At 38.8% G+C, this 25,876-nt stretch overlaps 1 protein-coding gene across 1 annotated transcript in view; it reads left to right on the top strand.

Annotated features, from left to right (window-relative positions):
* Positions 1-25,876, top strand: part of ATG7 (autophagy related 7) — a gene marked incomplete in the record, with an annotated part of 195,049 nt that overhangs the window by 4,079 nt on the left and 165,094 nt on the right. The window contains 7 exon segments of the mRNA XM_072421005.1: positions 773-967; positions 1,988-2,042; positions 3,730-3,859; positions 5,031-5,108; positions 6,388-6,478; positions 7,581-8,659; positions 19,342-19,434. Coding sequence (XP_072277106.1) covers positions 8,632-8,659; positions 19,342-19,434 — 121 coding nt within the window.

Below are 25,876 nucleotides of genomic sequence, written 5' to 3'. Positions count from 1 at the left end.
GGGAGCCCACCCCACGATACTTTTAGGTTTCGTAAAAATGCGATTCCGGAGAGCTTGGTTTTCCATAAAAAGGATCTGAAAAAATTGTGAATTTTCCAGAGAAAAGTAGTTGGAAGAAATATTGGAACCATGAATACAACAATCTGCGTAGAACATCCATTTTTAGAGTGTTAATCCTTGCGAACCAGGAAAGAGGTAGAGAATTATATTTCTGATTGTAGCTTAGTACATGGAGTATAATTGTGGGAGCCTAAATATTTGATTGCTTCCCTACAAATTCTGAAAGAAGTTATGGAATTGATGGATGCTTCCTGTGAAGCGGTTAATGAGACATTAAGAAATGGGCCTGTAATTTAAACAAACAGTATGATCTTTCCCAGGTTTAGGGGGAATGGTAATATGGTCCTCCGAGCTTTGTGCTGGAAAGGGGATATCATCAGATATAGAGGAAAACACTGTCAAAAAAGGAACCAGGTTAAGAGCATGTATTTTATAGAATTTAAGTGTAAATCTATCTGGGCCGGGACTCTTCCCAGCCGGAGTGGATTGGATGGCAGAAGCCACTTCTTATAATTACTCTTTTACATTACATGTATTGGTTTTAGGTGTGAATGTGAAGTGGAACTAATGGTAGCAGATGGATCTCATGGCAAGAACTCTTTTTATTTTTTCACAAGAAATTAGAGTCATTCATACATGAATAATTCTAAACTATGCTATACCAAAAGCCTAAAAACAGCAGCTTATTTTGTTCTTTCTTCTTTTCTTTCAGTGAGTTGTGACCAAGTAATGGCATCAGCAACACACAACAGAGGTGACCAGCTGGCTTCTGCCATCACCAAGCTTCAGTTTGTCCTTTTTTCTAGTGCTCTTGATGCTGGGTTTTGGCATGAGCTCACACAGAAGTAACTGAATGAATATTGACTGGATAAATCAGCCAAGGTCATCAAGGGTTATTAATATAATGGTGAGGATGTAGGTATGGTTTGTAATTGTACTGAATTGTCAGTTTTTTTCATAATATAATTGTAATGCTGGCATTGTCCTGCTATTATTTACTTGCTGCAAGTCAAGACTAATCGTTTTGGTAAAGAGTAAGTCCCAGCAGCTAAGATGTGATATCAGGTCTGACCTACAGGTGATTGTGTAGAAATCACAGGTCCTTGTAAAATTGGGGAGGATTGGGAAGAGGGCACTGTTATACATATCGCTGGTTCCTATAGGTTGTAACTGCCTGCGCTATGCCAAAGTCAGCATACACAATCACAATTTATACAAGGGAAGATAGTGTTCAGACTTTATATAAATAGTCATATTACTAAGTATTATTTATTGATTGATGTGTTATTTCTCAAGTCTGTAAATATGCATGGGTATATGGAGTCATATTTGCTTACTGTTTATGCAGACTGTGCTTAATAGTTCTTCTAATGTGCTTGCATTTCCCTCTCCTCTTTGCATCTGACCAAATGTAATAGTTCATTTGTGAGGCTAATTGTTATACTAAAACCTTGATTTGATATTTTATTCAAATACAGGTAACCCATAGAGGGAGAATCTGCAAATTGCACATCCAGTGGCATGCCCCCCTTTCTCCCATTTCATAATGCTGGATTCTGGCTGTGGGTGGCTCAGGCTCTAAGCACTACATTGTATGAAGAAGGATGGCATGTCAGGCACTCTGCCATATCCAGAAATATTGTGATTTTTCCAATTTGGAATCAGAAATGGAGTGGGAGGGTGAAAGCACAGTAAAGAGCCAGAATCTAGAGAATAGGCTTTTCTACTCACACTATAGTTTCTTTAGAAAGAAAGCAAATACATTAGGCAGCTTTATTATATACCTGCAATCTATTAAATTTAAATCAACTGAAGGCTGATTGGGCTTTAAGGTCGGTTTAACAGTATTAACTCAGAATATGTGCACTATATACAGTATTGTCCTGTGTTACAATTGTTTTAAATATTGTCATGATGGTCTTTTCAGGAGATCCTGCTGGTCTTCCAACTCGTCTAACCTTGGAATTTAGTGCCTTTGATGTGTAAGTTTTGAATATCTTTTGTGCTTATTTTTTTACATTTTTTACATTTGTATGTTTTAAAAATTTCTCATCTAAGATTTTTTAATATCAAGCACCAGCCAGCTTACCAGAACGTTCCAGGAGGTGCTAAAAGGTTCTTTATGCTTACGTGCTGTTCCACTTCTTCAGGTTTAATACACTTGGCATGTCAGTTCTTAAGTTTCTTTATTCCTGCTGAAGTATTGTCACTGAATACTGTTCTGCTGCTATTGCTTCCAACTTATTGCAAATCTAATCTCTTTGTAAGGTTTGGATACAGGAATCAGATGGAGCAAAGCTTCGTTAGTAGAATCCCCAATTGTTTTTTTCAGTGTATGCGAGAGAACATCTTGTACATTATGCAGTTTGTGGTACTGAGCTACCCACAGCCATCCCCATTCATTCCTAATGGGCTGTCATGGGTGATACACTACATGAAGTGGTTCAGGGGTGTGAGGAAGCCATAATGACACCACAATCTCACCACCAGTCTGAACATAGTCTTAATGTTCCCCCCTTCTGAAGATAGTCATCAAATACCTTATTTATCCCCAATGATGCTTGCCTCAAGATTGCCACTGTAATTACTGTTGTTTGGCTTTTGGATTATAGTGGTGTAACCCTATTTGATCAACAGTGACTATTCATTCCAATAAATATATCACTAGATCAGTCACAGTCCTGCAAGTCCTTGACTATGTCCACACTATATATATATATATATTAATTTTATATGACTGGTTGGGCATATTCAACTGCTCATGAATTATAAACTGATTCCATCAATATCTTGGTGATAGTGTATCTGCAATAGCTTTAGCCAAGATTCTGTCAGTTCATGAAAGTAATCAACAATTGTTGACACTGTTGAAGGCCGGTCAAATCTTGCTGCATCAAAATCTCCTGAAAGTTGGCCCACCACTCTTTTACTGTTGAGTATGAGGGGTACTTCTTGCTCATCACTCAACCAAAGTGAATATTGAGCCGGTTTCCAGATTATTTAATATTTATTCACCCTTAAAGAATACATTTTAGTAGAGTGCTCAGTGGGCATTTTTTTGTAATAACATTTTAGCCCTGAAAATTAGCATTTTGAAATGTAATATAACACTTTTTCCAGCTACAGTGTCTAAGTAAGCTCTATTAGTACATGGGTTAGTCTACGAACTTTTCGACACCATAAGCTGCTAACATAACTTTGAGCTTTTATATTGCAATCTGTTTAGAACAGAAATTATCAGAAGTAAAGGGTCTGGCTTGTGTTGGTACAACATGATTCAAGTGTGTCCACAAAACAAAATAATGCTGTGAAAGAGAGAGAGTTCTTTTGGCAAAAGAGATCTTGCATGTCTCTTCAGTCAGAAAAATAACTACTGCTATGTTTTTAGTTCATAAATTCTGATGTAACTTAGGGATAAGGATCTTTGTTTTTAACCATGTGGATGCAATTTTCATATATAATTGGATATTTTTATTGTTACTTGGTTTGCAAAAAAAGGAATCCTACCCTGGTGTGTTGACTTTGAAAAATTTTTGTTACTTTGGTGTGTTAACTTTGTGTCTTTCAGCTGTTCCCAGGATTAATTTCTTAATGTTTATTTTTTGTCTAATTTTTTTCAGAATGCTTTTAGGCTTAAAACTGTGTTATAACCTTGTTCTGTATTTCTAGAAATGCACCTACACCAGCGCGCTGCTGTCCGGCAGATGGTTGTCTCTATAACACTAATACTTTGGACTTCTTCAAATCACGTGACAAGAAGGCTTTGCTGGATGAAGCAGCTAATGAGGCGAGCCTCTGGGTAGATATCTTCAACATTTATTTTTTTACCAATATCCCAATCACATTTTCTTACATGGTTTTAAAAAACACAGTTACAAAATGAGAACAAAAAATACTCACACTGATTCTCTCAATTTGCAATATCACATATTAAATATTATTACTATAGGCATTTTCAGCCAATGCATATTAGTGCAGCTAATTTTGAGACAACTAACAGGACTGAATAGTGGATTTAATGTGACAAAAAAAAACAAAAAAACGTGTAGCATATAATTTCTGATTAGAAATCACACAGCACTGCTTAAGCAATCTTGGTTCAGTATCGCAGGAACCTTTTAGGCAACTGTAGTGCCAGGGCCTGTCTGGTTTATTTGAAATTAAATTGATTATGCGAGTCCTTATATTACATAGGTTTGATAAATCTAAAGAAGATTGTACAGTCAGAATGTAACATGGTGGTATAAAAGCAAACGTGACCAGACTGTACTACAAAGGCATTAACATTTTCTGAGGAAGCAGCAAAAGCACCTTAAAACTAGTAATTTTCACCTCTGTCTGTAAACTCTGGAGAAAAATTTCTTCTCAAAGTTTTTGAATATCTTATCTTTGACAAGAAATTCCTGACAGGCTGCAGGCCCTTCTACATAAACACCAGCAGATATTTGTAAGCTATTAGAAACAAACTAACTGACTGTAGAGTTTTGTTGATTATTTTTAAAAGACATAATTTCAGCTGCATCAGCCAGCAATGTCTTATTATAAAACAGACCTATCACCACATTTTTAACATTTCATAAGTGGGGGCTAATCCTTTTTTAGAATGTAAGTGTTATGTATATGTAATATACATATTTTTTTGAAAGTGTCACTTCAAGGTTCATACAGACTTACCTTCCATTGCCCCCAAACAAGTGTGAGTGATCACCTTGGGCAAAAATCTTGATTAAGTACAGTTGTCCCACAACATTGCCTGAACTGTCATGCCAGACCAACAAAACAACCGACCTCTAAGGACGGCTACTGTACTCCCAACAGTGCGGTGTCTCAGAAGTAACTTACAAACCTTTCTGACTTAATACATTAAAAATTATCTGAGCCTATTATCAGTTTCTTTTTATATAAAGATTGTTTAGATCTCTGGTTTAATATGAAAAGTTTTAACTCTCAGCTTTTTGTCATTTTTGCAGATATGGAATGCAATAAAGTCTGGAGCAGCTCTTAAGGATCCTGTGCTTCTTAATACATTTCTCCTGTTGACATTTGCAGTAAGTAATTTTTAGGGTCTCATTTTATTTCTTTTCACAGACGTGAAGGTGACCTTCATCTAAAATCTGCGCATTTAACTCACAAAATCTGCTATTGGCTATTAAGCTAGGATACCCCAAACCCATTTCTCCTTATCCTACTATCCAAGCCACTCTTAAAATATGGACCAACCCCACTCTGGCATTGCCTGAATCCACATTAACCCTGACAATTCCCCCAACTCTCAGAGTGGTATAAATTTTTATTCCACTGCTCACTATAACGCAATGGACAAATTGCCGCATATCTGAACTGAGAGACGTTATCACCCCATAAGGTATCAAACCTTTTGCCTTGCTGCAAACTACATATGGCTTACCTGGCACAGAATTTTTTAGTTACCTAAGAATTTGGCATCTTAATAATTCGTCCAATTTAAAAGCTGAATTCATTATAGATGTGTCAATTTGAGTATTTATTTCTAACATCCCTCAAAAAAATGAGGAAGCATATCTAAATATTATAATGTACTCAGTGATAACATAGTGCTCCACCTAACTACTCATATTTAGAAATGCCCCAAGGAATTATGTACACAGATCTCCCCCTATTCATGGTACAAAGCTATTAAAGATACCTATACAGCCACGAGATGTGAGAACCATTGGGACCTCTATCAAGGCATATAAATCATTGATACCTTACACTTTATAAATTATCAAAATTTTCTCCCACCCACCACATTTTGTTGAATACACTGTGGAGATATAGGCTCACTTTTGCATCTACTGTGGTATTGTAAATCTTTAAAATCCTATTGGACTCTTTTATTTCAGTTGATATCTACTCTCACATTCATTCTCATTAAAGTCTCTTCCTCACCAGAATTGGCAATTTTACATATTAATATTAAACAGTTCCCTGGTACAAATAGGACAGTTCTTATCCACATTTTATTGTTAGCAAAATTACACGTTACAAAATTGTGGAAGACAACTCAAGTTCCTAGTTACATGAATGTTATTGCTGATTTAAATTCATGCTGTGCATATGAACAACTATTATCCATCATACATAGTTCATATCTAAAGTTTCTTAATAAATGGAAAGTCTGGTTTAATCACCCCTCTCTGTACTATTACATGTTAAAAATGTACAATTGCTTATGAATAAGGCTAATTGTGATGGCAAAGGCATTGAAGTTGTTTTGTAGTATATATACTGTAGTTTTATATCTTGGATTAAAAGGTGAGGCCCTTATTAACTTGCACTTATTTTGTCTTTTTGGTACAATTTTAGTTTGCCCTAAAGCTGTTGGCTAGGAGAAAAACCAGAAAGGTGGAATGGGTCCTAGAATGGTGGATCTTAGGGTGTGCAGGGATCCCAAAAGGTAAATGTAGGACAGCATTATTAAAATGATTGATTGTGCATTTACGGATTGCTTTAATCCTGCTGGGTTTATAAAGGTTAATAAAAGGACACATCCTATTTTGATAGTATTTGTAAACGATTTTGCTTGGTAAAGCAACTTTACTCTTTAGTGTCATAACAAGGTTATCATAGCATACTTGTGATTAGTTATTCATGTTTTGTAAGTTTCAGTTACATGCAGGCTACTCGTTATGCATAGTACTTCATACATATGTATGCTGAAACGTACTTGTATTTATAGGGTTTCTGCTACCCACATTAAAAAATAGAGACAAAATAAATACACCCTAAAAGTCACTATTCTTATTTACGTGACTGTTTTAAAATATGTATAAATAACTCTATTTATATTGTAGATGAAAGCATGGTCACCAGGCCTACACCATGGCATGTAACACTGGGTTCTTAAACTCATTTTGTGCAGGGAGAAACATGATTACAACATTGGCTCCAGAGTAGGATAACTGTACTGGAGGTTCAGTACAATGTATACAATATTCTTTGTGAATGTAGAACCAACAAGGAAAGCACTTTACAGGTTACCATACATTTGTCAACATTATATACTGAAACTTACATCAAAACTATTTTTTCACATAAATACTGTAGAAGAAACCTGTGCATGGTTTTTACTGTTTTTTTTTCTGGTGCTAGACATTAAGAAATGTTTCTCAAGTACCTGTGTTTATCATATCTTGAACTGACAAAGATCAAAAAGACAATTATCTAAAAGAGTTATGTCCAATGGTTGCCATTTTAAGCTTTATCTTTTCTCTTATTCAGCTGTTCTGGATGCATCACAAATTCGTTGTATGGCTCCATTAATGGCATAACGTAAACAAATGTAATTTTTTTATTAAACAATAATGGTTTTCATATGGTATATCTAAGTTAGTGACTGATTAATAAATCTGCCTGTTTGTATCTCATCTAAAGTTGTTAAAAAGGTTACCACCTATGTACCAATTTCAAGAATTGTGAATTGTGTGAATGATAAATTTTTAATGGTAACTTTATAAATCAGAATCAATCTTGTATAGTGATTATGTTTTATTTCCCAGAAGGTCCCAGACCCTTTTAATCCTCGAAAATAGAAAATTTGGCAGCAGGTATTTGTGCTCTTTTTATGTCTCCTATTCGTAAAAGTTCTTCTGGAATCTGGCTTGGCAAAGAAGAAAGGGGGGATTTGTCAAAGTCAGACAGGAAATGGGGCTGATAATGGGGAATATTCTTGATTATTCTTTTGCCATATTCTCAGTTTATCCTAATTTTCATTGAGGCCTATTTACTGAAATAATTGTTATTGTTCATTCACCAAGGTGATTTTTATCTTGTAATGAATAGGTTGCTTAGTGAATGTGGTGAAAATTTATTGTGCCAAAAATCACCCATTCACATGCAAGTAAATCTAATTTAAAAAAAGTACTTGTTCTTGCTCTTGGATGGTTGATGGCAGAACAGCTTTATCTAATTTACTAAAATAAATTAATATCTTATGCGAGGGAAGTATTTTTCATATATTTTTGTATTGAAGTTTCTATTATAACAGGGATAACTATACAAACATGACACAATAGGATTGAATACAGACTAAACATTTACATACAAAAAATACAATATAAATTTGTCTAAAGAAAAAATTTCAAAAACATTCTCTCATGGCTGTAAACAAATGATCAACTTTACCCTCTATGTGTATAATAAACAATTGAATATATATAATGAAAAAGTATCTGTCTTGTCGTATAATTTTTTTTTGAAAGAACTACCTAATTGTGTCAACATCTAACGCTCCCAACAAGCCCTACAGTTGTTCCATAGCTTACCAGGTAGTACCTCTAAAATATTCATTGTGTCTTGCAACTGCTCTATGTTTAGCTCCTGAACTAAAAATTTAAACCATTTCTGAAAAAAAGTGTGGGGTTCTTTTCTCTATGTCATTTATTGTATAAGGTTAATCTATTAACTCAAGGTTAATTTTTATGTACCAAAAGCAGTAACCCCGAGCCACCCTCGGGGTATCATAAAAGAAATCCTACCTGCTTCCCATGACCCAGCGTCCTCCTTCAGCGATCCCCGGCCAGCTTCTTCATCACATCCTCAGCTTGATCGATGGGATGCGTGACACGTCAGTACACTGGTAAGGTGTGGCATGGTGGGAAATTTAAAAGCAGATTACATTGTAACCTGCTTTTAAAACATTGATCACAGTGATAAAGTTATAAAAAATTGGTCCAAGTAATAAATGCAAAAGTTTATTTACCCTTGTTTAGACAAATTTAAAATAAATGTATCTTTACTATATTATTTCATTATTTTTTTTATAAATGTTATTTATAATTATTTATTATATTAAAATTTATGATTTGTGTTTAAAACTGTATCATACCCAAGAGTTATTCCTAAGAATTACAGGTCTAAAATATTAAACAACAAATTTCCACGCAAAACAATGTACCGCTTTTGACATAAAAATACTGACATAATTAGACCGCCAAGGAAGTTAAAAGTCGTTTATGTGATAAGACCTTTTTTTTTTGCCGCTAATGAGCAGAAGATCTCCCAGTGATTAAGATTATGATCACCAGTGATAGATGGGTCTGCACTGCCATGCAGGAGCATGCTTTCCTTGCTATTTAGCTAGCTCACACACAGCATTCAGCGTTCATGGAAGGTCTCCATTAGTGCCAAGCCCCTACCTCTTCTGAGCACTACCTGTACACCTGTTGGTTATTTCAGTGCTTCCCCTGTCCAGCTCCTGCGTTAACCCCTTGTTGCCCAGTCTGTTGTTTCCAGCCAATTCCCTTCTGCTGATTCAGTATTCCTCTCTGTCCGCGGTTATCCCTGTGTCACCTGGGCCTCCTGTTGCTTCCAGTGTCACCGGTATCTTTTTCCTGGATCCCTGGTATTTGACCCCTGGCTTGTGACCTGACCTCTCTTGCTTGTTACCTGCCTTGACTCTGGCCTTCCTTGACAATTCTTCTGCCTTGTGATTTGGTTCTGTGTTTCATCCTGCCCACCCTGGTGTGCCCAAGGACTGCAACCTGGCGGTAACCAGCAGCGCAACATCCTCACCATTATAAGTTCTGAAGAAGACCTGGTTACTGCTTAGACTTTGCGCCTTGGCCCTTCCCAGGAGTCACACCACTTTTGTGAAAAACCGTAGCGCCCCCTAGTGGCCCTTCTCCAACATATCTTAGAAACGGATAAAATCAAGACTTTAAAAGTTTTGGTGGTTATAATTTGTTGTAATAGTAGTGCTGGTTATCCCCCCAGAAGGTGGCTGCAAAGAAACAAAACTGATCAGATTGTTTGAACAGAATATGTAAATTTGTATGATGTAGTTTTGTCGGTGTATCTGAGATTTTTTTCATTTTTGGGGTTTATAAACAGTTGGGTAATTGAGCTGTATGAATGGTGATATCAGACCATGATTACAAACACCTAGGAATTCATTTCCACAGTTTTTCCTTTAACAGTCTTTTTTTCCTTTCTAACATTAGATTCTCCATCCCTCTGGTATAGCAGTGTGTTGATGGATGAATTGTATTATGGAAAATGTACTGAATGCAGTGTCTTAATATAATCTCTTTCATGCTAGTAAAGGACACTATGTGTAAAGTATCATTACTCTCCAAACATTTTTAAGAACTGTGCTTGATTAGGTAAAACTCTCAAAGACTGGAAATGATAGACTATCATGGGAGAACCTGAGTAATCCATCAAACCTGAAATGAAATTTCCAAAATATTTTGCTATTAGTTGGTAAATGTTTTCAGTCCTGGACCAGATCCATCCTGAATTTGTTGGATCACCCAAATTCTCCCATCATAGCCTATTTTCTTCAGTCTTTGAGAGCTTTATTAAAACAGGCCTAATGTGTATTAGCTTTCAGTTTAATAAGGATTGAAAGGCTGTAAATAAAGATATGTTCAAACTGATGGGCACAAAAAGTATTAATGCAACCCCAAATCAATTACTAAACTAATTACAAAATTCATTTTCCTTTTTTTTTTTCAAATATGGTTTTCTTAAGTACATCCATGTCTGCTTGTAGACTATAGCCATCCTTTATTGACTCAATTCCATTACATAGTTTGGTGTCATCTGCAAACACAGAAATGGTACTTTTATTCCCAAACTCTATATCATTTATAAAGATGTTAAACAGTAAAGGTCCCAACTCTGAACCCTGGGGTACACCACTAATACCCTTAGACCATTCAGAGTAAGACTCATTAATTACAACTCTCTGGACTTTTATCAGTGAACCTGGGTGGTCCAGGAACTTGCAATGGATCTGGTCCAGTATTGAAAACATTTGATAACAAATAGCAAATTAATTCGTTCCATGTTTGTTGGACCACCCAGATTCACTGATCTTCAGTATCTTCTCCAGCCTTAGAGAGCCTTAATAAATCAGTCAACTCATACCAGGAAACTCCTGACCTTCAAAGAATTATCACTAGCCATTGTTTTCCCCCTTACGACTAGGGTCACTTTCAGAAATCACTAATGGTCCCCCCCTTACAACCCAGGTCACTATCCAAAATCACAAATGGTCCCCCCTTATGACTCAAGTCACTTTAAAAAATCACTAATGGTCCCCCCTTACGACTCGGGTCACTTTCATAAATCACTAATGGTCCCCCTTAAGACTCGGGTCAACTTCTGAAATCACTAATGGTCTCCCCTTGTGACTCAGGTCACTTTATAAAATCACTAATGGTCCCCCCTTACGACTCAGGTCACTTTCAGAATTCACTAATGGTCCCCCCTTACGACTCGTGTCACTTTCAGAAATCACAAATGGTTCTGCCTTACCACTCGGGTCACTTTCAGAAATCACTAATGGTAGCCTCTTACGACTTGGGTCACTTTAAAAAAACACAAATGGTCCCCCTTACGACTCAGGTCACTTTCAGAAATCACTAATGGTCCCCCCTTACGATTTGGGTCACTTTCAGAAATCACTAATGGTCCCCCTTACGACTGGGTCGCTTAAAACTTGAAAAAAAAAACACTTACCTTGCACTGTTGGCTCCCCCCGGTGTCCTGCTGGTGACGTCGGTGCATGCGTTGGTGGGGGCGGGAAGAACAGCGGGAAATTCAAATAATTTGATATTGGATTCAATACAAAATAGCTGTCCAATAACAAAGAAACCTTCATATAATATATACTTTAATATATTATTTATATATTATACATTCTTCTGTACAGATATATTATATGTTTCACTTTTTTTAATGGATTTTTGTTATTTAAAGTTTATTAAAATATATTAAATATTGGACATATTTCGGTGAGTTATGACTAAGAATTATAGCTTACAATGTAAAATACGTTTCCATGCAAAAAAAATGTAACACTTTTTGCATGGAAATATGGACAGAATTAGAACGCTTGGGGGGTTAAGAAAAAGTTGGATGCTTTTCTAGAAGCACAGAATATAACTGGGGATTAAGGCTTTAAAGTAAAGATAACAAAGAATAGGTCACTTTCAGAAATCACTAATGGTCCCTCCTTACGACTCGGGTCACTGTCAGAAATCACTGATGGTCCCCCTTTGACTCGGGACACATTCAGAAAATACTAATGGTCCCCCCTTACGACTCGGGTCACTTTTAGAAATCACTAATGGTCGCCCTTACGACTCGGATCACTTTAAAAAAACATTAATGGTCCCCCCTCACGACTCGGGTCACTTTCAGAAATCACTAATGGTCCCCCCTTATGACTCGGGTCACTTTAAAAAATCACTAATGGTCCCCCCTTACGACTCGGGTCACTTTCAGAAATCACTAATGGTCTCCCCTTACAACTCGGGTCACTTTAAAGAAAACACTATTGGTCCCCCTTATGACTTGGGTCACTTTCCTAAATCACTAATGGTCCCCCCTTACGACTCGGGTCACTTTCAGAAATCACTAATGGTCCCCCCTTACGACTCGGGTCACTTTAAAAAGTCACTAATGATCACCCCTTACGACTCGGTTCTTTTTCAGAAATTACTAACGGTCCCCCCTTACGAGTCCAGTCACTTTAAAAAAACACTATTGGTCCCCCCTTATTACTTGGGTCACTTTCCTACATCACTAATGTTCTCCCCTTATGCCTTGTGTCACTTTCAGAAATCACTAATGATTCCTAATGGTCCCCCAGTATGACACGGGTCACTTTCAGAAATCAATAATGGTCCCCCCTTACGACTGGAGTCACTTTAAAAAATCACTAATGGTCCCCCCTTACGACTCGGGTCACTTTTAGAAATCAGTAATGGTCCCCTCTTTTGACTCGAGTCACTTTAAAAAACCACTAATTGTCCCCCCTTACGACTCTTGTCACTTTGAGAAATAAATAATTTTCCCCCCTTACGACTCTGGTCACTTTCAGAAATGACCAATGGTCCCGCTTACGACTTGGGTCACTTTAAAAAAACACTAATGGTCCCCCCTTACGACTCGTGTCACTTTCAGAAATCACTAATTGTCGCCCCTTACGATTCTAGTTACTTTCAAAACTCACTAATAGTCCCCCCGTACGACTCAGGTCACTTTAAAAAAACAGTAATGGTCCCCCATACCACTTGGGTCACTTTCAAAACTCACTAATGGTCCCCCCTTACGACTCGGGTCACTTTAAAAAAACACTAATGGTCCCCCCTCACGACTCGGCTCACTTTCAGAAATCACTAATGGTCCCCCCTTACCACTCGGGTCACTTTCAGAAATCACTAATGGTCCCCCCTTACGACTAGGGTAACTTTCAAGAAACACTAATGGCCCCTCTTACGACTCGGGTCACTTTCAGAAATCACTAACGGTCCCCCTTATGATTCGGATCACTTTCAGAAATCACTAATGGTCCCCCCTTATAACTCGGGTCACTTTAAAAAATCACTAATGGTCCCCCCTTACAACTCGGGTCACTTTAAAAAATCACTAATGGTCCCCCCTTACGACTCAGGTCACTTTAAAGAAACACTAATGGTCCCCCCTTACCACTCGGGTCTCTTTCAGAAATCACTAATGGTCCCCCGTTAAGACTCGGGTCACTTTCTGAAATCACTAATGGTCTCCCCTTATGACTCTGGTCACGTTCAGAAATCACCAATGGTCCCCCCTTAGGGTCACTTTCAGAAATCACTAATGGTCCCCCCTTACGACTCTGGTCACTTTCATTAATCACTAATGGTCCCCCTTATGACTTCGGTCACTTTCCACAATCACTAATGGTCCCCCCTTACAACCCAGGTCACTTTCCAAAACCACTAATGGTCCCCCCTTACAACTTGGGTCTCTTTATGAAATCACTAATGTTCCTACTTATGCCTCAGATCACTTTCAGAAATCACTAATTGTCCCCCCTTACGACTCGGGTCACTTTCTGAAATCAATAATGGTCCCCTCTTATGACTCCGGTCACATTCCACAATCACTAATGGTCCCCGCTTACAACCCAGGTCATTTTCCAAAACCACTAATGGTCCCCCCCTTACGACTGTGGTCTCTTTATAAAATCACTAATGGTCCCCCCTTAAGACTAGTGTCACTTTCAAGAATCACTAATGGTCCACCTTATGACTCGGGTCACTTTCTGAAATTACTAATGGTCCAATAAAAGTTACAGATTTTAAAAATATTGAAATCAAGTTTTTAGAGTTTTCCTAGAGGCTAAAGAGTAGGTGAATGACAATTTCTTCAAAGCAGTCTTTTGTCCCCCTGAATGGTTGTCTCCATTGGGAAATTTCCTATCACTTTCTATCACAGTGACAATGGTCAAACTTCTTTTTTTTTATCTTTGAAAAAAACATCCATAAGTAAGACAAATCACAAATGCACATATTTAAAACATTTGCAATGGTATTATTTGCAAATACTAATACATTTGCACAGCAATCTTTTTCATTATTAGAACCTTTTGAAATTTTGCATCTTGTGTGTTACATCCCCCACCTCTTAGATTGTAAGCTCTTTTGGGCAGGGTCTTCTCCTCCAGTGTCACTGTCTGTATATGTTTGTCATTTGCAACCCCTGTTTAATGCACTGCGTAATATGTGGGTGCTATATAAATACAGTTTATTGATTTAAAAAAGTGATAATATTATTGCTATATTCTTTGTTGTTGTCTTTTGCTACTTAAATATCCAACATTACAATCAAATCTCATTAAAATCGAATCAGCAATGGCCTGCTTACATTTGTTGTTTAATATAATTCTTTAATGATGGGTCTTGATCAGGTCAGGGGAACCTATTTTAGCCATATACCTCTGCAATAACAGATTTCTTCTATGTGGAAACGGCACATCACCATTGTCGCAATTTATTTTTGTAACATAAATCAAGCAAGACAGAGCTATATTAGTCTTGTCCTGTTTAAATAAGCGTCAATTACCAATGATGAACGGAATAATGATTCCATACAATCCAGGGTCTTGGGAGAGAAGAGAATATTTAATATTAAAAAAATGTCAATTTGTAAAAAATATTTTATGACTACTAACGGTGGTCTGATCGGACTCAATACCAATTTGGATCGGAGCAATTATGATCTAACTGTGTAACTTGACCTCTCAGATTACCAAATGACAAGCTGCTAAACTGACACGTGTCTCTGACTCATCTTCAACAGAGGGCTGTGGGTCTTCCATGCTACAAAATAATCTTAGATGCCCAGCAGCTGGAATTTCACATTACATATACTGGGCTGCCTTTACCAGCAAAGGAAAGCAGTAACTATCTGATGCACCAGAGCAAAGACATGAGTATTGGCAGGTTATTATGGACTCATGTCACTTGTTGAAGCATATGGAGGAGGCCACTAAGTTTGTCTTCCTTAAAAATAGCATTATCAGTAATATTATCAAGATAATTCTCATTTGTCAAGGTGTTAGGGGTCCACAGCGGGAGGTAGATGGAGGTGGACTGGATGAAAAAGATGAAGAAGAACAGAAGGAATAACAAGGCTTTAGGTCAGGTATGATGCTAGGATTTGACACCGGTCTTGCTAAGGAGGATGAAGGATTACAGTGGAGACAGTACCCACCTTCACCAACATAGCAGGATGAACATTTGTTTGTTTTTTGTCCATGCAAAACATATTGTCCATGCAAAACTCATCTACTGGTACCTCCCTATCACTGCAAATGTAGAGACATTTTCAAGCCTTCTGAAAGGGAGCAAATCTCCTGTATGGTGCTTACCAGTGTCTAATGTCTTCAGGGGACATCAAATTTCCAAATGCAGCTTCCAGTGGTCAGACCCAACAGGAGTACCATTAGTAGGTCAAACTTTAGATAGAATAGTCATCTTTTTCCGATAGCGGTAGCATGAGGACTAAGAGTCTACATAGTATGCTCTTAACTGACATGCTTCAGATTACCAGATACTTTAAATTGTTCCCCCAAAACAGACTACATGTCTGCCACCAGCATGGAGCAATCAATGCTCATAAAATAAAAAATATTAATATATTAGTACTGGATTAGAACTGTTTGAGCTACCTGTTCATGATCCCCTGGAGTAATTGTACCACCAACTATCCCAGTGCCATCCTACCACAACCACTAACAGCACAATTAGATTTTGGATTTTTCTGTTGCCAAGTGAAAATCCCCAAGTAGATACACAGTCTGCAAGAAAAAATGTTCCTTCCCCACTCTTTCCAAAGTGAAAAATAAAAGAATTGTCTGAAGTTATGGTTTAGGAATGAAATTATTTTATTTAAATGCCAGCAGTTTAAATACCTGATATGACTTGGAGAAGCAGGACAAGTGTGCTCATGTGTTAGCAAGGAATATTCTATCAGGAAAAGAAAGCAGAAAGGCAAAATTATAAGCTTATTGGTTTGCTGACTCTTCTCTCTAGTCATATGCCTAGAGCAGGAAAAACCTATAAGTGATACCTGACTGCTGTATAGTAAAATAAGTTGTGTAAATCAGTATAGACAGAAAATAAAATCCTTTGCAATCAAAACATCCATTTTTTATCTTCCTGGTAAATATTGGCCCTGATGACTGAAACACTTTCACAACAGCACCCAACATTTTATCATTTTGAGAAATATCTGTATGACTTTATAATTTCCTGATGATACTGATCCCAATCACTCACTTTTAAAGAACTGCATTCTGTTATTTGTACACATGGTGGCACTAACAACAAATTGCCTTCTGCACAGCTGTATATATTTAATATGCAAAAGCATTGTGTGCTTTATTTATTTTTAAATTTATGGTTTTTTGTTTGTGTGTTTTATTTCAAAATAGCGGCTTTTCTTCAAGATTCAACAATTTGTGCCAGTCAGCCCGACATTTGACAGGCGTACAGTCTGTTCTGCAACATGGAGTATTAGGTGTACAGTCATGTAAAAAATGAAGTACACCTTTCATTTCCAATATTTTACTTATGAGGACATAAAAGAAAAAAACACCTGGACGTTAATAGATTCTGAAATTATTTAAATCTAATTTGAGTTACAACCCCATATATATTTAACTGTGTCACCAATAACAAAAATAAAGCCAAAATGGAGAAGCTATGTGTGAAAAACTTAGTAAATGTCATGATTCAATAGCTTGTAGAACAAGCGTTACCAGGAATAACTTAGTAATCATTTTCTGTATGACTTTGTCTCCCCAACCATTGTGAAAGAAATCTGCTCCCTCTCTTCTTTACAACATTGTTGCAGTTCATTAAAGTTTGCACGCCATCATTTATTCACAACTCTCTTAAGATCCTGGCACAGCATTAGGTTTAGGCCTGAAGTTTGAGCCTCTGCAACACCTTCATTCTTTTCTTCTTTCAGCCATTCTGTTGTTGATTTGCTGGTGTGACTGGGATCATTGTTTGTTGCATGACACATTATCAGACAAGTGTTAGCTGTTGACTGCCCATTTGAGTCCCTGAAGTCAGAAGAGGAGGGACCCCACACCTGCTTACTATTGGCTGACACTGACATCCAACCACAAGGCTCCCTGGGGAATTGCTACCACTCCCCTGCAGATCATCTGCTCAGTAAGCTGCAGCATCACCTGCATCCCTGTAGCCAGGGATTTGTCCACTGTTCTCAGCATCCCCTGCACAGAACTGAAGCTGTGCACAGCTGAAAAGAATTCTTTAGTAGATGCTGCAGCCAATGAACAGATTGTTCAGTCCTGTACTGCCATTGGCTGTTTAAACATCTACAGTTCAAGGCTCGGGTTGTTGGAAATTCAGTTCACTTCCTGCTTCTTTGCCAAATAGTTATCAGTTTGGATTTTCTGGATTTGACCTTGGCCTGTTACGTGACCTCGCCTTGTCTGCCGCCTGCCTTGACCTCAGCCTATTACCTGACCTCGCCTTGTCTGCCGCCTGCTCTGACCTCAGCCTGTTACCTGACCTCGCCTTGTCTGCAGCCTGTCCTGACATCAACCTGTTACCTGACCTTGCCTTTTACCTGACCTCGCCTTGTCTGCAGCCTGTCCTGACATCAACCTGTTACCTGACCTTGCCTTGTCTGCCGCCTGCTCTGACCTCAGCCTGTTACCCAACCTCGCCTTGTCTGCCGCCTGCCCTGACCTCAGCCTATTACCTGATCTCGCCTTGTCTGCAGCCTGTCCTGACATCAAACTGTTACCTGACCTCGCCTTGTCTGCCACTTGCCCTGACCTTGCCTTGTCTGCTCCCTGCCCTGACCTTGGCCTGTTACCTGACCTTGCCTTGTCTGCCCCCTGCTCTGACCTCAGCCTGTTATCCGACATCGCCTGGTCCGCCTCTTGCCCTGACCTCGATCAGTCTAACTACTTCGCTTGCTGTGTTCCAGCCTGATTGCCATTACCATGCTGAAGCTATCTGAGCCCTGTCCCCCCCTGGTGGGGAAAGCCTGGGGGCAGCCCAGGGGCCACTATGGTTACTGACCCATCACTCCTTGTGGGGTGTGCTGGTGAAGACCCGGGGGTCACAGATTGGATTGGATTAGCTGAACACTCATAAACAGCTGAATGTTGTGTAGCACCTTGCTGCGATCATTGCTTTCGTTTTTGTGGTATCTCATGTTTGGACTTCACTCAAGAATTCAAAGATAAAAATTAAAATTTGGGTAATAAGGAGATTACCTTCAAACATAAGGTGTCTTTTTTATTTTAATACTACCTTAACCGTTTTTTAAAAAAACTAAGGGGTACTAGGAGGCCAAATACCTGGTTGCCCACTGGGGCTTCCGCATTCTAATAGGCTCCCCACTCATCGACCTCCACAATGCTGGGGTCATGTTAGGGAAAGAAAATGTATCATTCCCACAACAATGGCCCTTTTCCACCAATTGAGGCAGGCAGGGGTCTTGTTTTGCCAAAAGTAAGGTGACTACACCTTTTAGTTCCTCTACCTTCTTTGGCAAGGCAGATTTCAAAGGATCTTTAATGTCTAGAGGGGAGGACACACAGGCTTGCTGTCTTCTATTTCCTATTCTTAACAGCTGCAAGCCTATTAAAGGGTCCAGTTTTATTAAATTGGCAGTCCCAATATTTTTTTTTTTTTTGGAAATGAAAAAGTGAATATATAGTAAAAAACTGAATAAACACTACATTTGCGGTCATTTCCTTTAAAGCTTTAAAGCTGTAACAGATCCTCAGACTATTGCAATACAATGAGTTTTCTTACAGTGGAATTTGTAAACATGTAAAAGTGTCACATTTGTAGAAATGTTTCTGATTCACTTAAAATAAAAACCTATTGTGTGTTGGGTGCTGGGGGTGACACCGTAATGCTAATTAACCCTTGATTACTATACAAGCTTACAAATTAAACAATTGCTTTTCCTTGCTTTCCCATCGAATCCCAGAAGGAAGAATAAAGCGGGACGCGAGCCAGGCTAATACATTGTGGACTGCAACAAAGACTTTACAGGACAGCAAAGGAAGAAATAATTCCACAGGTAAAGTTCCGTGTAAATTCTGCAATTGTAGCATAAAGGACCTACTGACATTGCGTGCCTTTTTCATTCAGACATTTGAGACTATAAACGGCTTCATGGTTAGCAGACTTTATTATTACATTTATACCTATACATACTTATCTAAGTGTATCAATGTAATCCACGATTGTTAGAAATAAATAATAATGTACATACATACATGTGAGTAGAATTTTGTATAAGGGCCAAACACACCTTCTTTGTGCCGGGGCCAGAATTTTCTCTCGGCAGCCCTGTCCACCTATAGCAAGATGTTGCAGAGAAATTGGGGTTCATAGAGAGTAAGGGGATACCCGTGTGTGATAGGGTAGCATGATATGATGTGTATAACATTTTAATCGATTGTGGACAAAAAAGTTTCCCTCTTGCTCCCACATTTTCAGTTGGTAACATTCCTCTGTTCCAGAGAAGGTAAATGGCCAGCTATGTGTAACAGGCACCCCGCTAGCCACTCAGTCGCTTGCACCACAGTGTCTGCAGATTTGACTGCAGGCGGCAGTGAGGGGTACTGAGTGTTCCCCCTAAGCAGGGTTCCAGGGCATGTGGAAGGGGCCTCATATATTATTTTTTATAGAAGGGTGGATAACCCATTGCTTTGTTTTTGTTTGTTTTTTTTTCAAACTTTTTTTAAAACGCAAAAAGGCACAACCCCTCCCCTGTTGTCATTAGTGCTGCAGCAGTAAAGACTGAATGTGCAGAGCGTCCTGGGATACGCACGCCATGAATCCCAGGATGTTCTAAAAACAGGCATGCGCAGGAGGGACTTTTCTGTCAGTGAAAAAAGAAAGATGGCAATCTCACACATGCGCATTTTTTTAGACAAATACAGCGGCATACGTCACGTATCTTTGCAAGTAATTTTTTTTTATTTTTAAATTAGTTCCACTTTAATGAGAAAAGATCCCTGATTCGTATTAGGATTTTAGTTTGAGACCCCGTACCTGGCAATGTGTTATGTTCAGGGGGCTGAAAAATTATTATAAGCTCCTGGTGTCCCCTGTGTTCCCTGAAAATTTTACATTTGTACAGCAATCGGTGTGGGAGATATGAAGGTTTATACATTGGGGGAAATGACAGCAGCACGGACACAGATCTCATACTGCTGGTGTAAGAAGAGTGGGATTTTTTCACAGTGGAAAGTGGGCGAGAAGCAGCACAGCTGATCTCTGAGGTCTATAGGACACAGGGAGATCACATTGTAGCAGAATCCCATAGAAAAAGATAGGAGATGTGTGCGCAGACTGAGCATAAACAGCTGACTCTGACGTCATTGTACACGCCCAATCAGCTGGTAGTACGCATTCCGAAGGTAGGATTATCTCATAGGACACCAGATTTATCCAAATACCTCCAACCCTAATTACTTCATTTGGGTACATGGCTTGCTTTTTGACTTGAAAATGTATACATGTGTTGGAGCTGTCCCAGCGTTCTGTTGCCCCCAGAGTTTAACTATGCAAAGGATGACATTTGAGGTGGAAAACATTGAAAAAAGGGAAAGGTGATTAAAAACCAAAGTAGCAGAATCACAACCTGTAACATGACTACAGAGACACTAGTTCTGAACTGGCACAATGGGCCTGATTTATTAAATCTCCTCAATGCTGGAGAAGATACACTTTCATCAGTGAAGCTAGGTAATCCAACAAACCTGGAATTGATCTGGTCCAGGATTGAAAACATTTGCTAACAAAATGCAAATGACTTTTAGGAACTCTATTCCAGGTTTGCAGGATCACCCAGCTTCACTGATGAGTGTTTCCTCTCCAGTCTTGCACAGCTTTAATAAATCAGGCCCACTAAGGAGACAAAATCAGTACTATGTTAACACATGCACAAACACATCTACAAAGAAATAATTGCATCTGCAATTGCATCCTAAATTTGCCTGTACATAGACAGTGCATGACTGACACATCTAGAAAATGTGATAGAATCAGCATCATACTGACAACCTTGGAAGCAAGTCTGCAGTAATGCAATCTGTACGATACTGACATGGCCAGAAGCTTGTGCACAAAGGGAGAATAAGTATTGTACTGCGTACTGGCACTTCACATTTTTGTTCCAATCAACCACAAGCAAACCCTTCTTTTTACACCGAGGGCCAAGTGTGTTGTTGAGTGTTTATGTATGTTGGGATGCGATTAGAAATTATGGGCAAGCACCCCAAAGCTTTAACTTGCAATGCTGCAACACGTGTCATGTGCATATGAAAAAGAAGGAGCTGGCTTGCACAGAAACTGCATTATCTCCTCAGAAACAATGTTCCCCCTACTCTTCAGGTGTCAAGCCGGCAGGTTGAATAAGCATGTTAAGGCTAGGGAAGGTCTACTATAAAAAAAACCTTGCAAGACTTCTATTAAGAGGACCAGCAAGACACATTTATTATTATACTTCGCCTGTTACACCTTCAATAACAAATTGTAAAAAAGAATTATTACAGTCAAACGATGCATTCATATCATTACCCTGTATTGCAAAACTGATTGATTAGGTTTAAATTTAAAAATGTGTCTAAATAAAAAACTGTTTGTATTAACCTTTACCAATCTATCAAGTTTGAATCATTTTACTGAATAAATGTTTGGTTATATCTGCTTGCCTTGTAGCAGTCTAGAGTGTTCTTGACATCTTGATGTTATTGGACCACACAAATTGTGACTGTATGGTATGTGGACCTATTATAAGGGTTTAATAGAAGAGATTGGATGGTACTACTAATAGTATTGCTATTCCACACAAGGCCAAACACCCTTACTGTATTATTTTTCAGTTTATTACCAATAGTTACCAGTTTCAGGTTACTCTTCTTAGCCCTCATACACATTTTAATACTAAAGGTTTAAATAAAGCTAATAATGGTAGGGATCTTCATTAAACAAAAGTGCAAGTTGTATTCAGTTCAGCCCAATTAGATTCTATGTGGAGGCTGCAGTCACATTTTCTGCCTTTCAAGAGTCTGAGATGTCTGCTAATCAAGAGCCCAAATGTCTGCTATTCTTGAAAAAAAAACAAACTTGGTAAATATTTACAAAGCGTAAAATCCCTCCTAGGAACCTTTATTTTTCAGCCACTGGACTGTAAGACCTAGTACAGCCAGGCTGACCTCCTGGGACGGGGAAATAACTGCCATTTTTCAGTTGGGCACTGCCATTGTTCAAAAGAACTGTCATTTTTCAGTTGGGCACTGCCATTGGTCAAAAGAACTGCCATTTTTCAGTTGGGCACTACCATTGGTCAGTCAGCTAGGATGGCAGGTTTAAACTAACTGACACTGACCACTGTCACTTGCTGAGGAGACTTGACTCTAGAAGCATCTCTAAAGCGCTTTCACTGAGATTTTCTGTGGTTTTCAAATTTCTACTTGAGTTGTTGGCGATTCAACTACAGGAGCATGGTGTACCATCAAGATGCCAGCACGGAGAGGCCGCTCACGGCACAACATCATTGCAGGCCCAATCGCTCATAGGACAAGATCCAGATATACACTTCAAGGCAACGTATCAGAACACCAGCTGCCTGAAAGACCTACAAGAAGAGGGCGTGTGAACACCAACTCCTCACAAAGGGACCCGAGCCGTTCTCCAGTAGGACGCAGGGATGAATTCCTTCCAGAAGACCGGAACAGCCAGACACCCCCAGCCAACAACCAGCAGAGTGAGGATCAGCCAGGATGCAGCATCTGCTTGCTTCAGTATGAACCAGAGGAGCAAACTGAGCAACTAGCCTGTGCTCACATATTCCACCCTGACTGTATCAACACATGGCTGAGGATAAGACGTACCTGTCCCAATTGTCGGGAAGCTGTTCCTCTAATCATTAGGGTATGTAGCGTATGTCCATTCAGTCTTTTATAAAAACAAGCGATAATTTTATTATTTATTTTGATTTTTTATGAATGTTATTCTAACCATAGTTATCATTTTTTCTCAGGACACCGGCATTGAAGGTATGTGGCGAGTTATTATTTGGTGTGACGAACTGGAAGAAGAAATAGCGTTTCTCGCCCCTGCAGAAATCATCGAACCAAGGCCATTGATTTCTGTGTTTATTGAAGATGGAGAATACTATATGGATTATGAACAGATCCTACCCATCTGAGTAACATCTGAACACACATAGGGATCTGTTGGCTGGTTCCACTGCCAGTGATTTCATCAACCCAATCAGGTATATGTAATAATATTTATTTACATTTTCTAACAATAACCCTAATAACTTGTAACTTTTTTGTTTTTTTTTCACAGAGCTTTGAAACCATCTGGATGGGAAAGAATTGAGGGGGTGTCTACCTGCCCCCGCTCCAGTTGGGCTCCTGTGATTTGGCATCTGGGACTGCGGATGCTTGATCAGTCAGCGTGGGATCTGATCATTGGACTACGCTGGAGCCTGCAAAAGTAAATATTTCCTAAAATTTGAGTAATAAATTGACTGCTAATGTGTGGCGTCGTTCTTTTTAGAAAATGGGTAGGGGGTGCTTGGTACCCCTTTACCCAGGCTGAGTGGCTGGGAATGCCCACTTGTGAAATTGGGTTTCCACACATGTCTAAAAGCGGTACATTGTCTTTCATGAAAATTTATTTTACAGTATATTGTAATAGTATGAGTATAATAAGGTTTGAAACACAAAATCATGTCAAAATAATAAATAAAATACATTTTAAAAATATAATTTAAAAAAAAATATAACTAATTATAACTAAAAATAATAAATAATAAACTTTGACATGGTTTGCGCCTTTACTCATACTATTATATTGTACTGTAAAATACATTTTCATAAAAGACAATGTACCGCTTTCAGACATATAAATCCAGTGTATTGCATTTACTACAATTAATATTAAGTTGAATGCAATACAAAATAATTTGAAATTCCCGCTACTCCCCTAGCGACGGCTCTATGCACCAACGTCACCAGGAACTCCCAGGGAACTCCCAGGACACTGGAGGATGCCGTTGGGACCAGGTAAGGCTTTATTTTTATTTATTTTTTTAGCTACCCCCAGTGTGGCTAAGGGTTACCACTGTTTGGTATTTTGTAACCCGAGCCACACTCGGACTTACCGCTGGGGAGGTTAGATGTGCACACACTAAGGTGTGAGTTACTGAGCCAGGAGGCCCGGCAGGATTAGGGATCCTGAGACAGGTCTGAATGTACCCTAACTGTATTTTAAAAATAAATTAAATAAGAGGATAATAAAATCTAACTTAAGGAGAAAGAATCAGTTCAGTTACTAGTGCAGGATGTTTTTTGAGTGTTTTTGAGCAATATTACTTCTCAATAATGCTTGTAAAAACAATTATCATGGGACCGAACAGTTCCATTCATTATCCTTCATGTGACAGGCAGCGAGAGGTGGCAGCATTTCCATGCAGTTTTCTGGACGCCTAGGGCTTGTTCTCTCTGCGTTACCTCTCCTGGACGCCTACTATGCACAGCCAGGTGTCCAGTATTGTTTTCAGGCGTCTGCTTTTTACAGGCATTTGCGAATACTACTACAGACATTTGCAACTGCCTGTATTGGCGTTTCTTAAAGCCTAGTAAAAGAATCTATGCAATAGGAAATAAAAAAATACTGAAATTACCTGTGCAAGACTTTTTAGGCAAACACTTCCCATTCATGTCTATGGAGGCAGCAGAGGTGGCAAACCAACCCTGGACACTGCATTGTGTGTCCAGAAAACTGCATGGAAATGCTGCCACTCAAATACGCTTGAAAACCCCTCAGGTCATAACAAGCCCCCAATGCAGTGTCTAGAGGCTGATTGCCACCTTTGCCTCCTCCTTAGACTTAGTGTTTAAAAACACCTAAAAAGGCTTGTGCGGGTGTTTTTATGTGTTTTGAAATGCCCAGTGCCTATTTTGTTTTAACTAGGCTGTAAAACCCTCTAAAGATGTCTATACGGGCAGTTACCTGGATTAGCATTTGCAAATGCCAGCAGAAACCAGGTGTTTTTACCTAAAAATGATCCTGGACACCTAGCTCTGCATAGTAAGTATCCAGGAGAGGTAATGGCTGTGATTTTTTACCGCAGGTCTAAACAAACCCTAACTTTCTCACTGCCCAGCCATTGCCTGAGATCCAAAGAGAAGATTCCTAATTGTGTCACAGAGGTTCCAGCTGATACAGAGATTCAGGCCTGGAGCGAGCAAGTGAAAGGAGCATGAGGAGGCCGGCATGACTGGGCAATGACTACGCATTAAAATGTTTATTGCTTTTATTTGAATATTTTATTGTTATAATAAAAGGCCTACAGGCCATTTAACCAAAATGTTGTTGTGTGGTTATTTCATTGAGGTTTGAGGAGGGTTGGTTTTGCTTTGGTGGGGTGATGGGTTGTGGGGATTAATAGCCTGCTGGATCAGTGTTGCTGCAGTCATGAACAGTCTGTATCT

Source organism: Pyxicephalus adspersus, chromosome 8 (genome assembly GCF_032062135.1).
Source record: "Pyxicephalus adspersus chromosome 8, UCB_Pads_2.0, whole genome shotgun sequence".
Lineage (NCBI taxonomy): Eukaryota > Metazoa > Chordata > Amphibia > Anura > Pyxicephalidae > Pyxicephalus > Pyxicephalus adspersus.
Note: the sequence above shows the minus strand (reverse complement) of the source record. Positions and strands in the feature narration are given on the sequence as shown.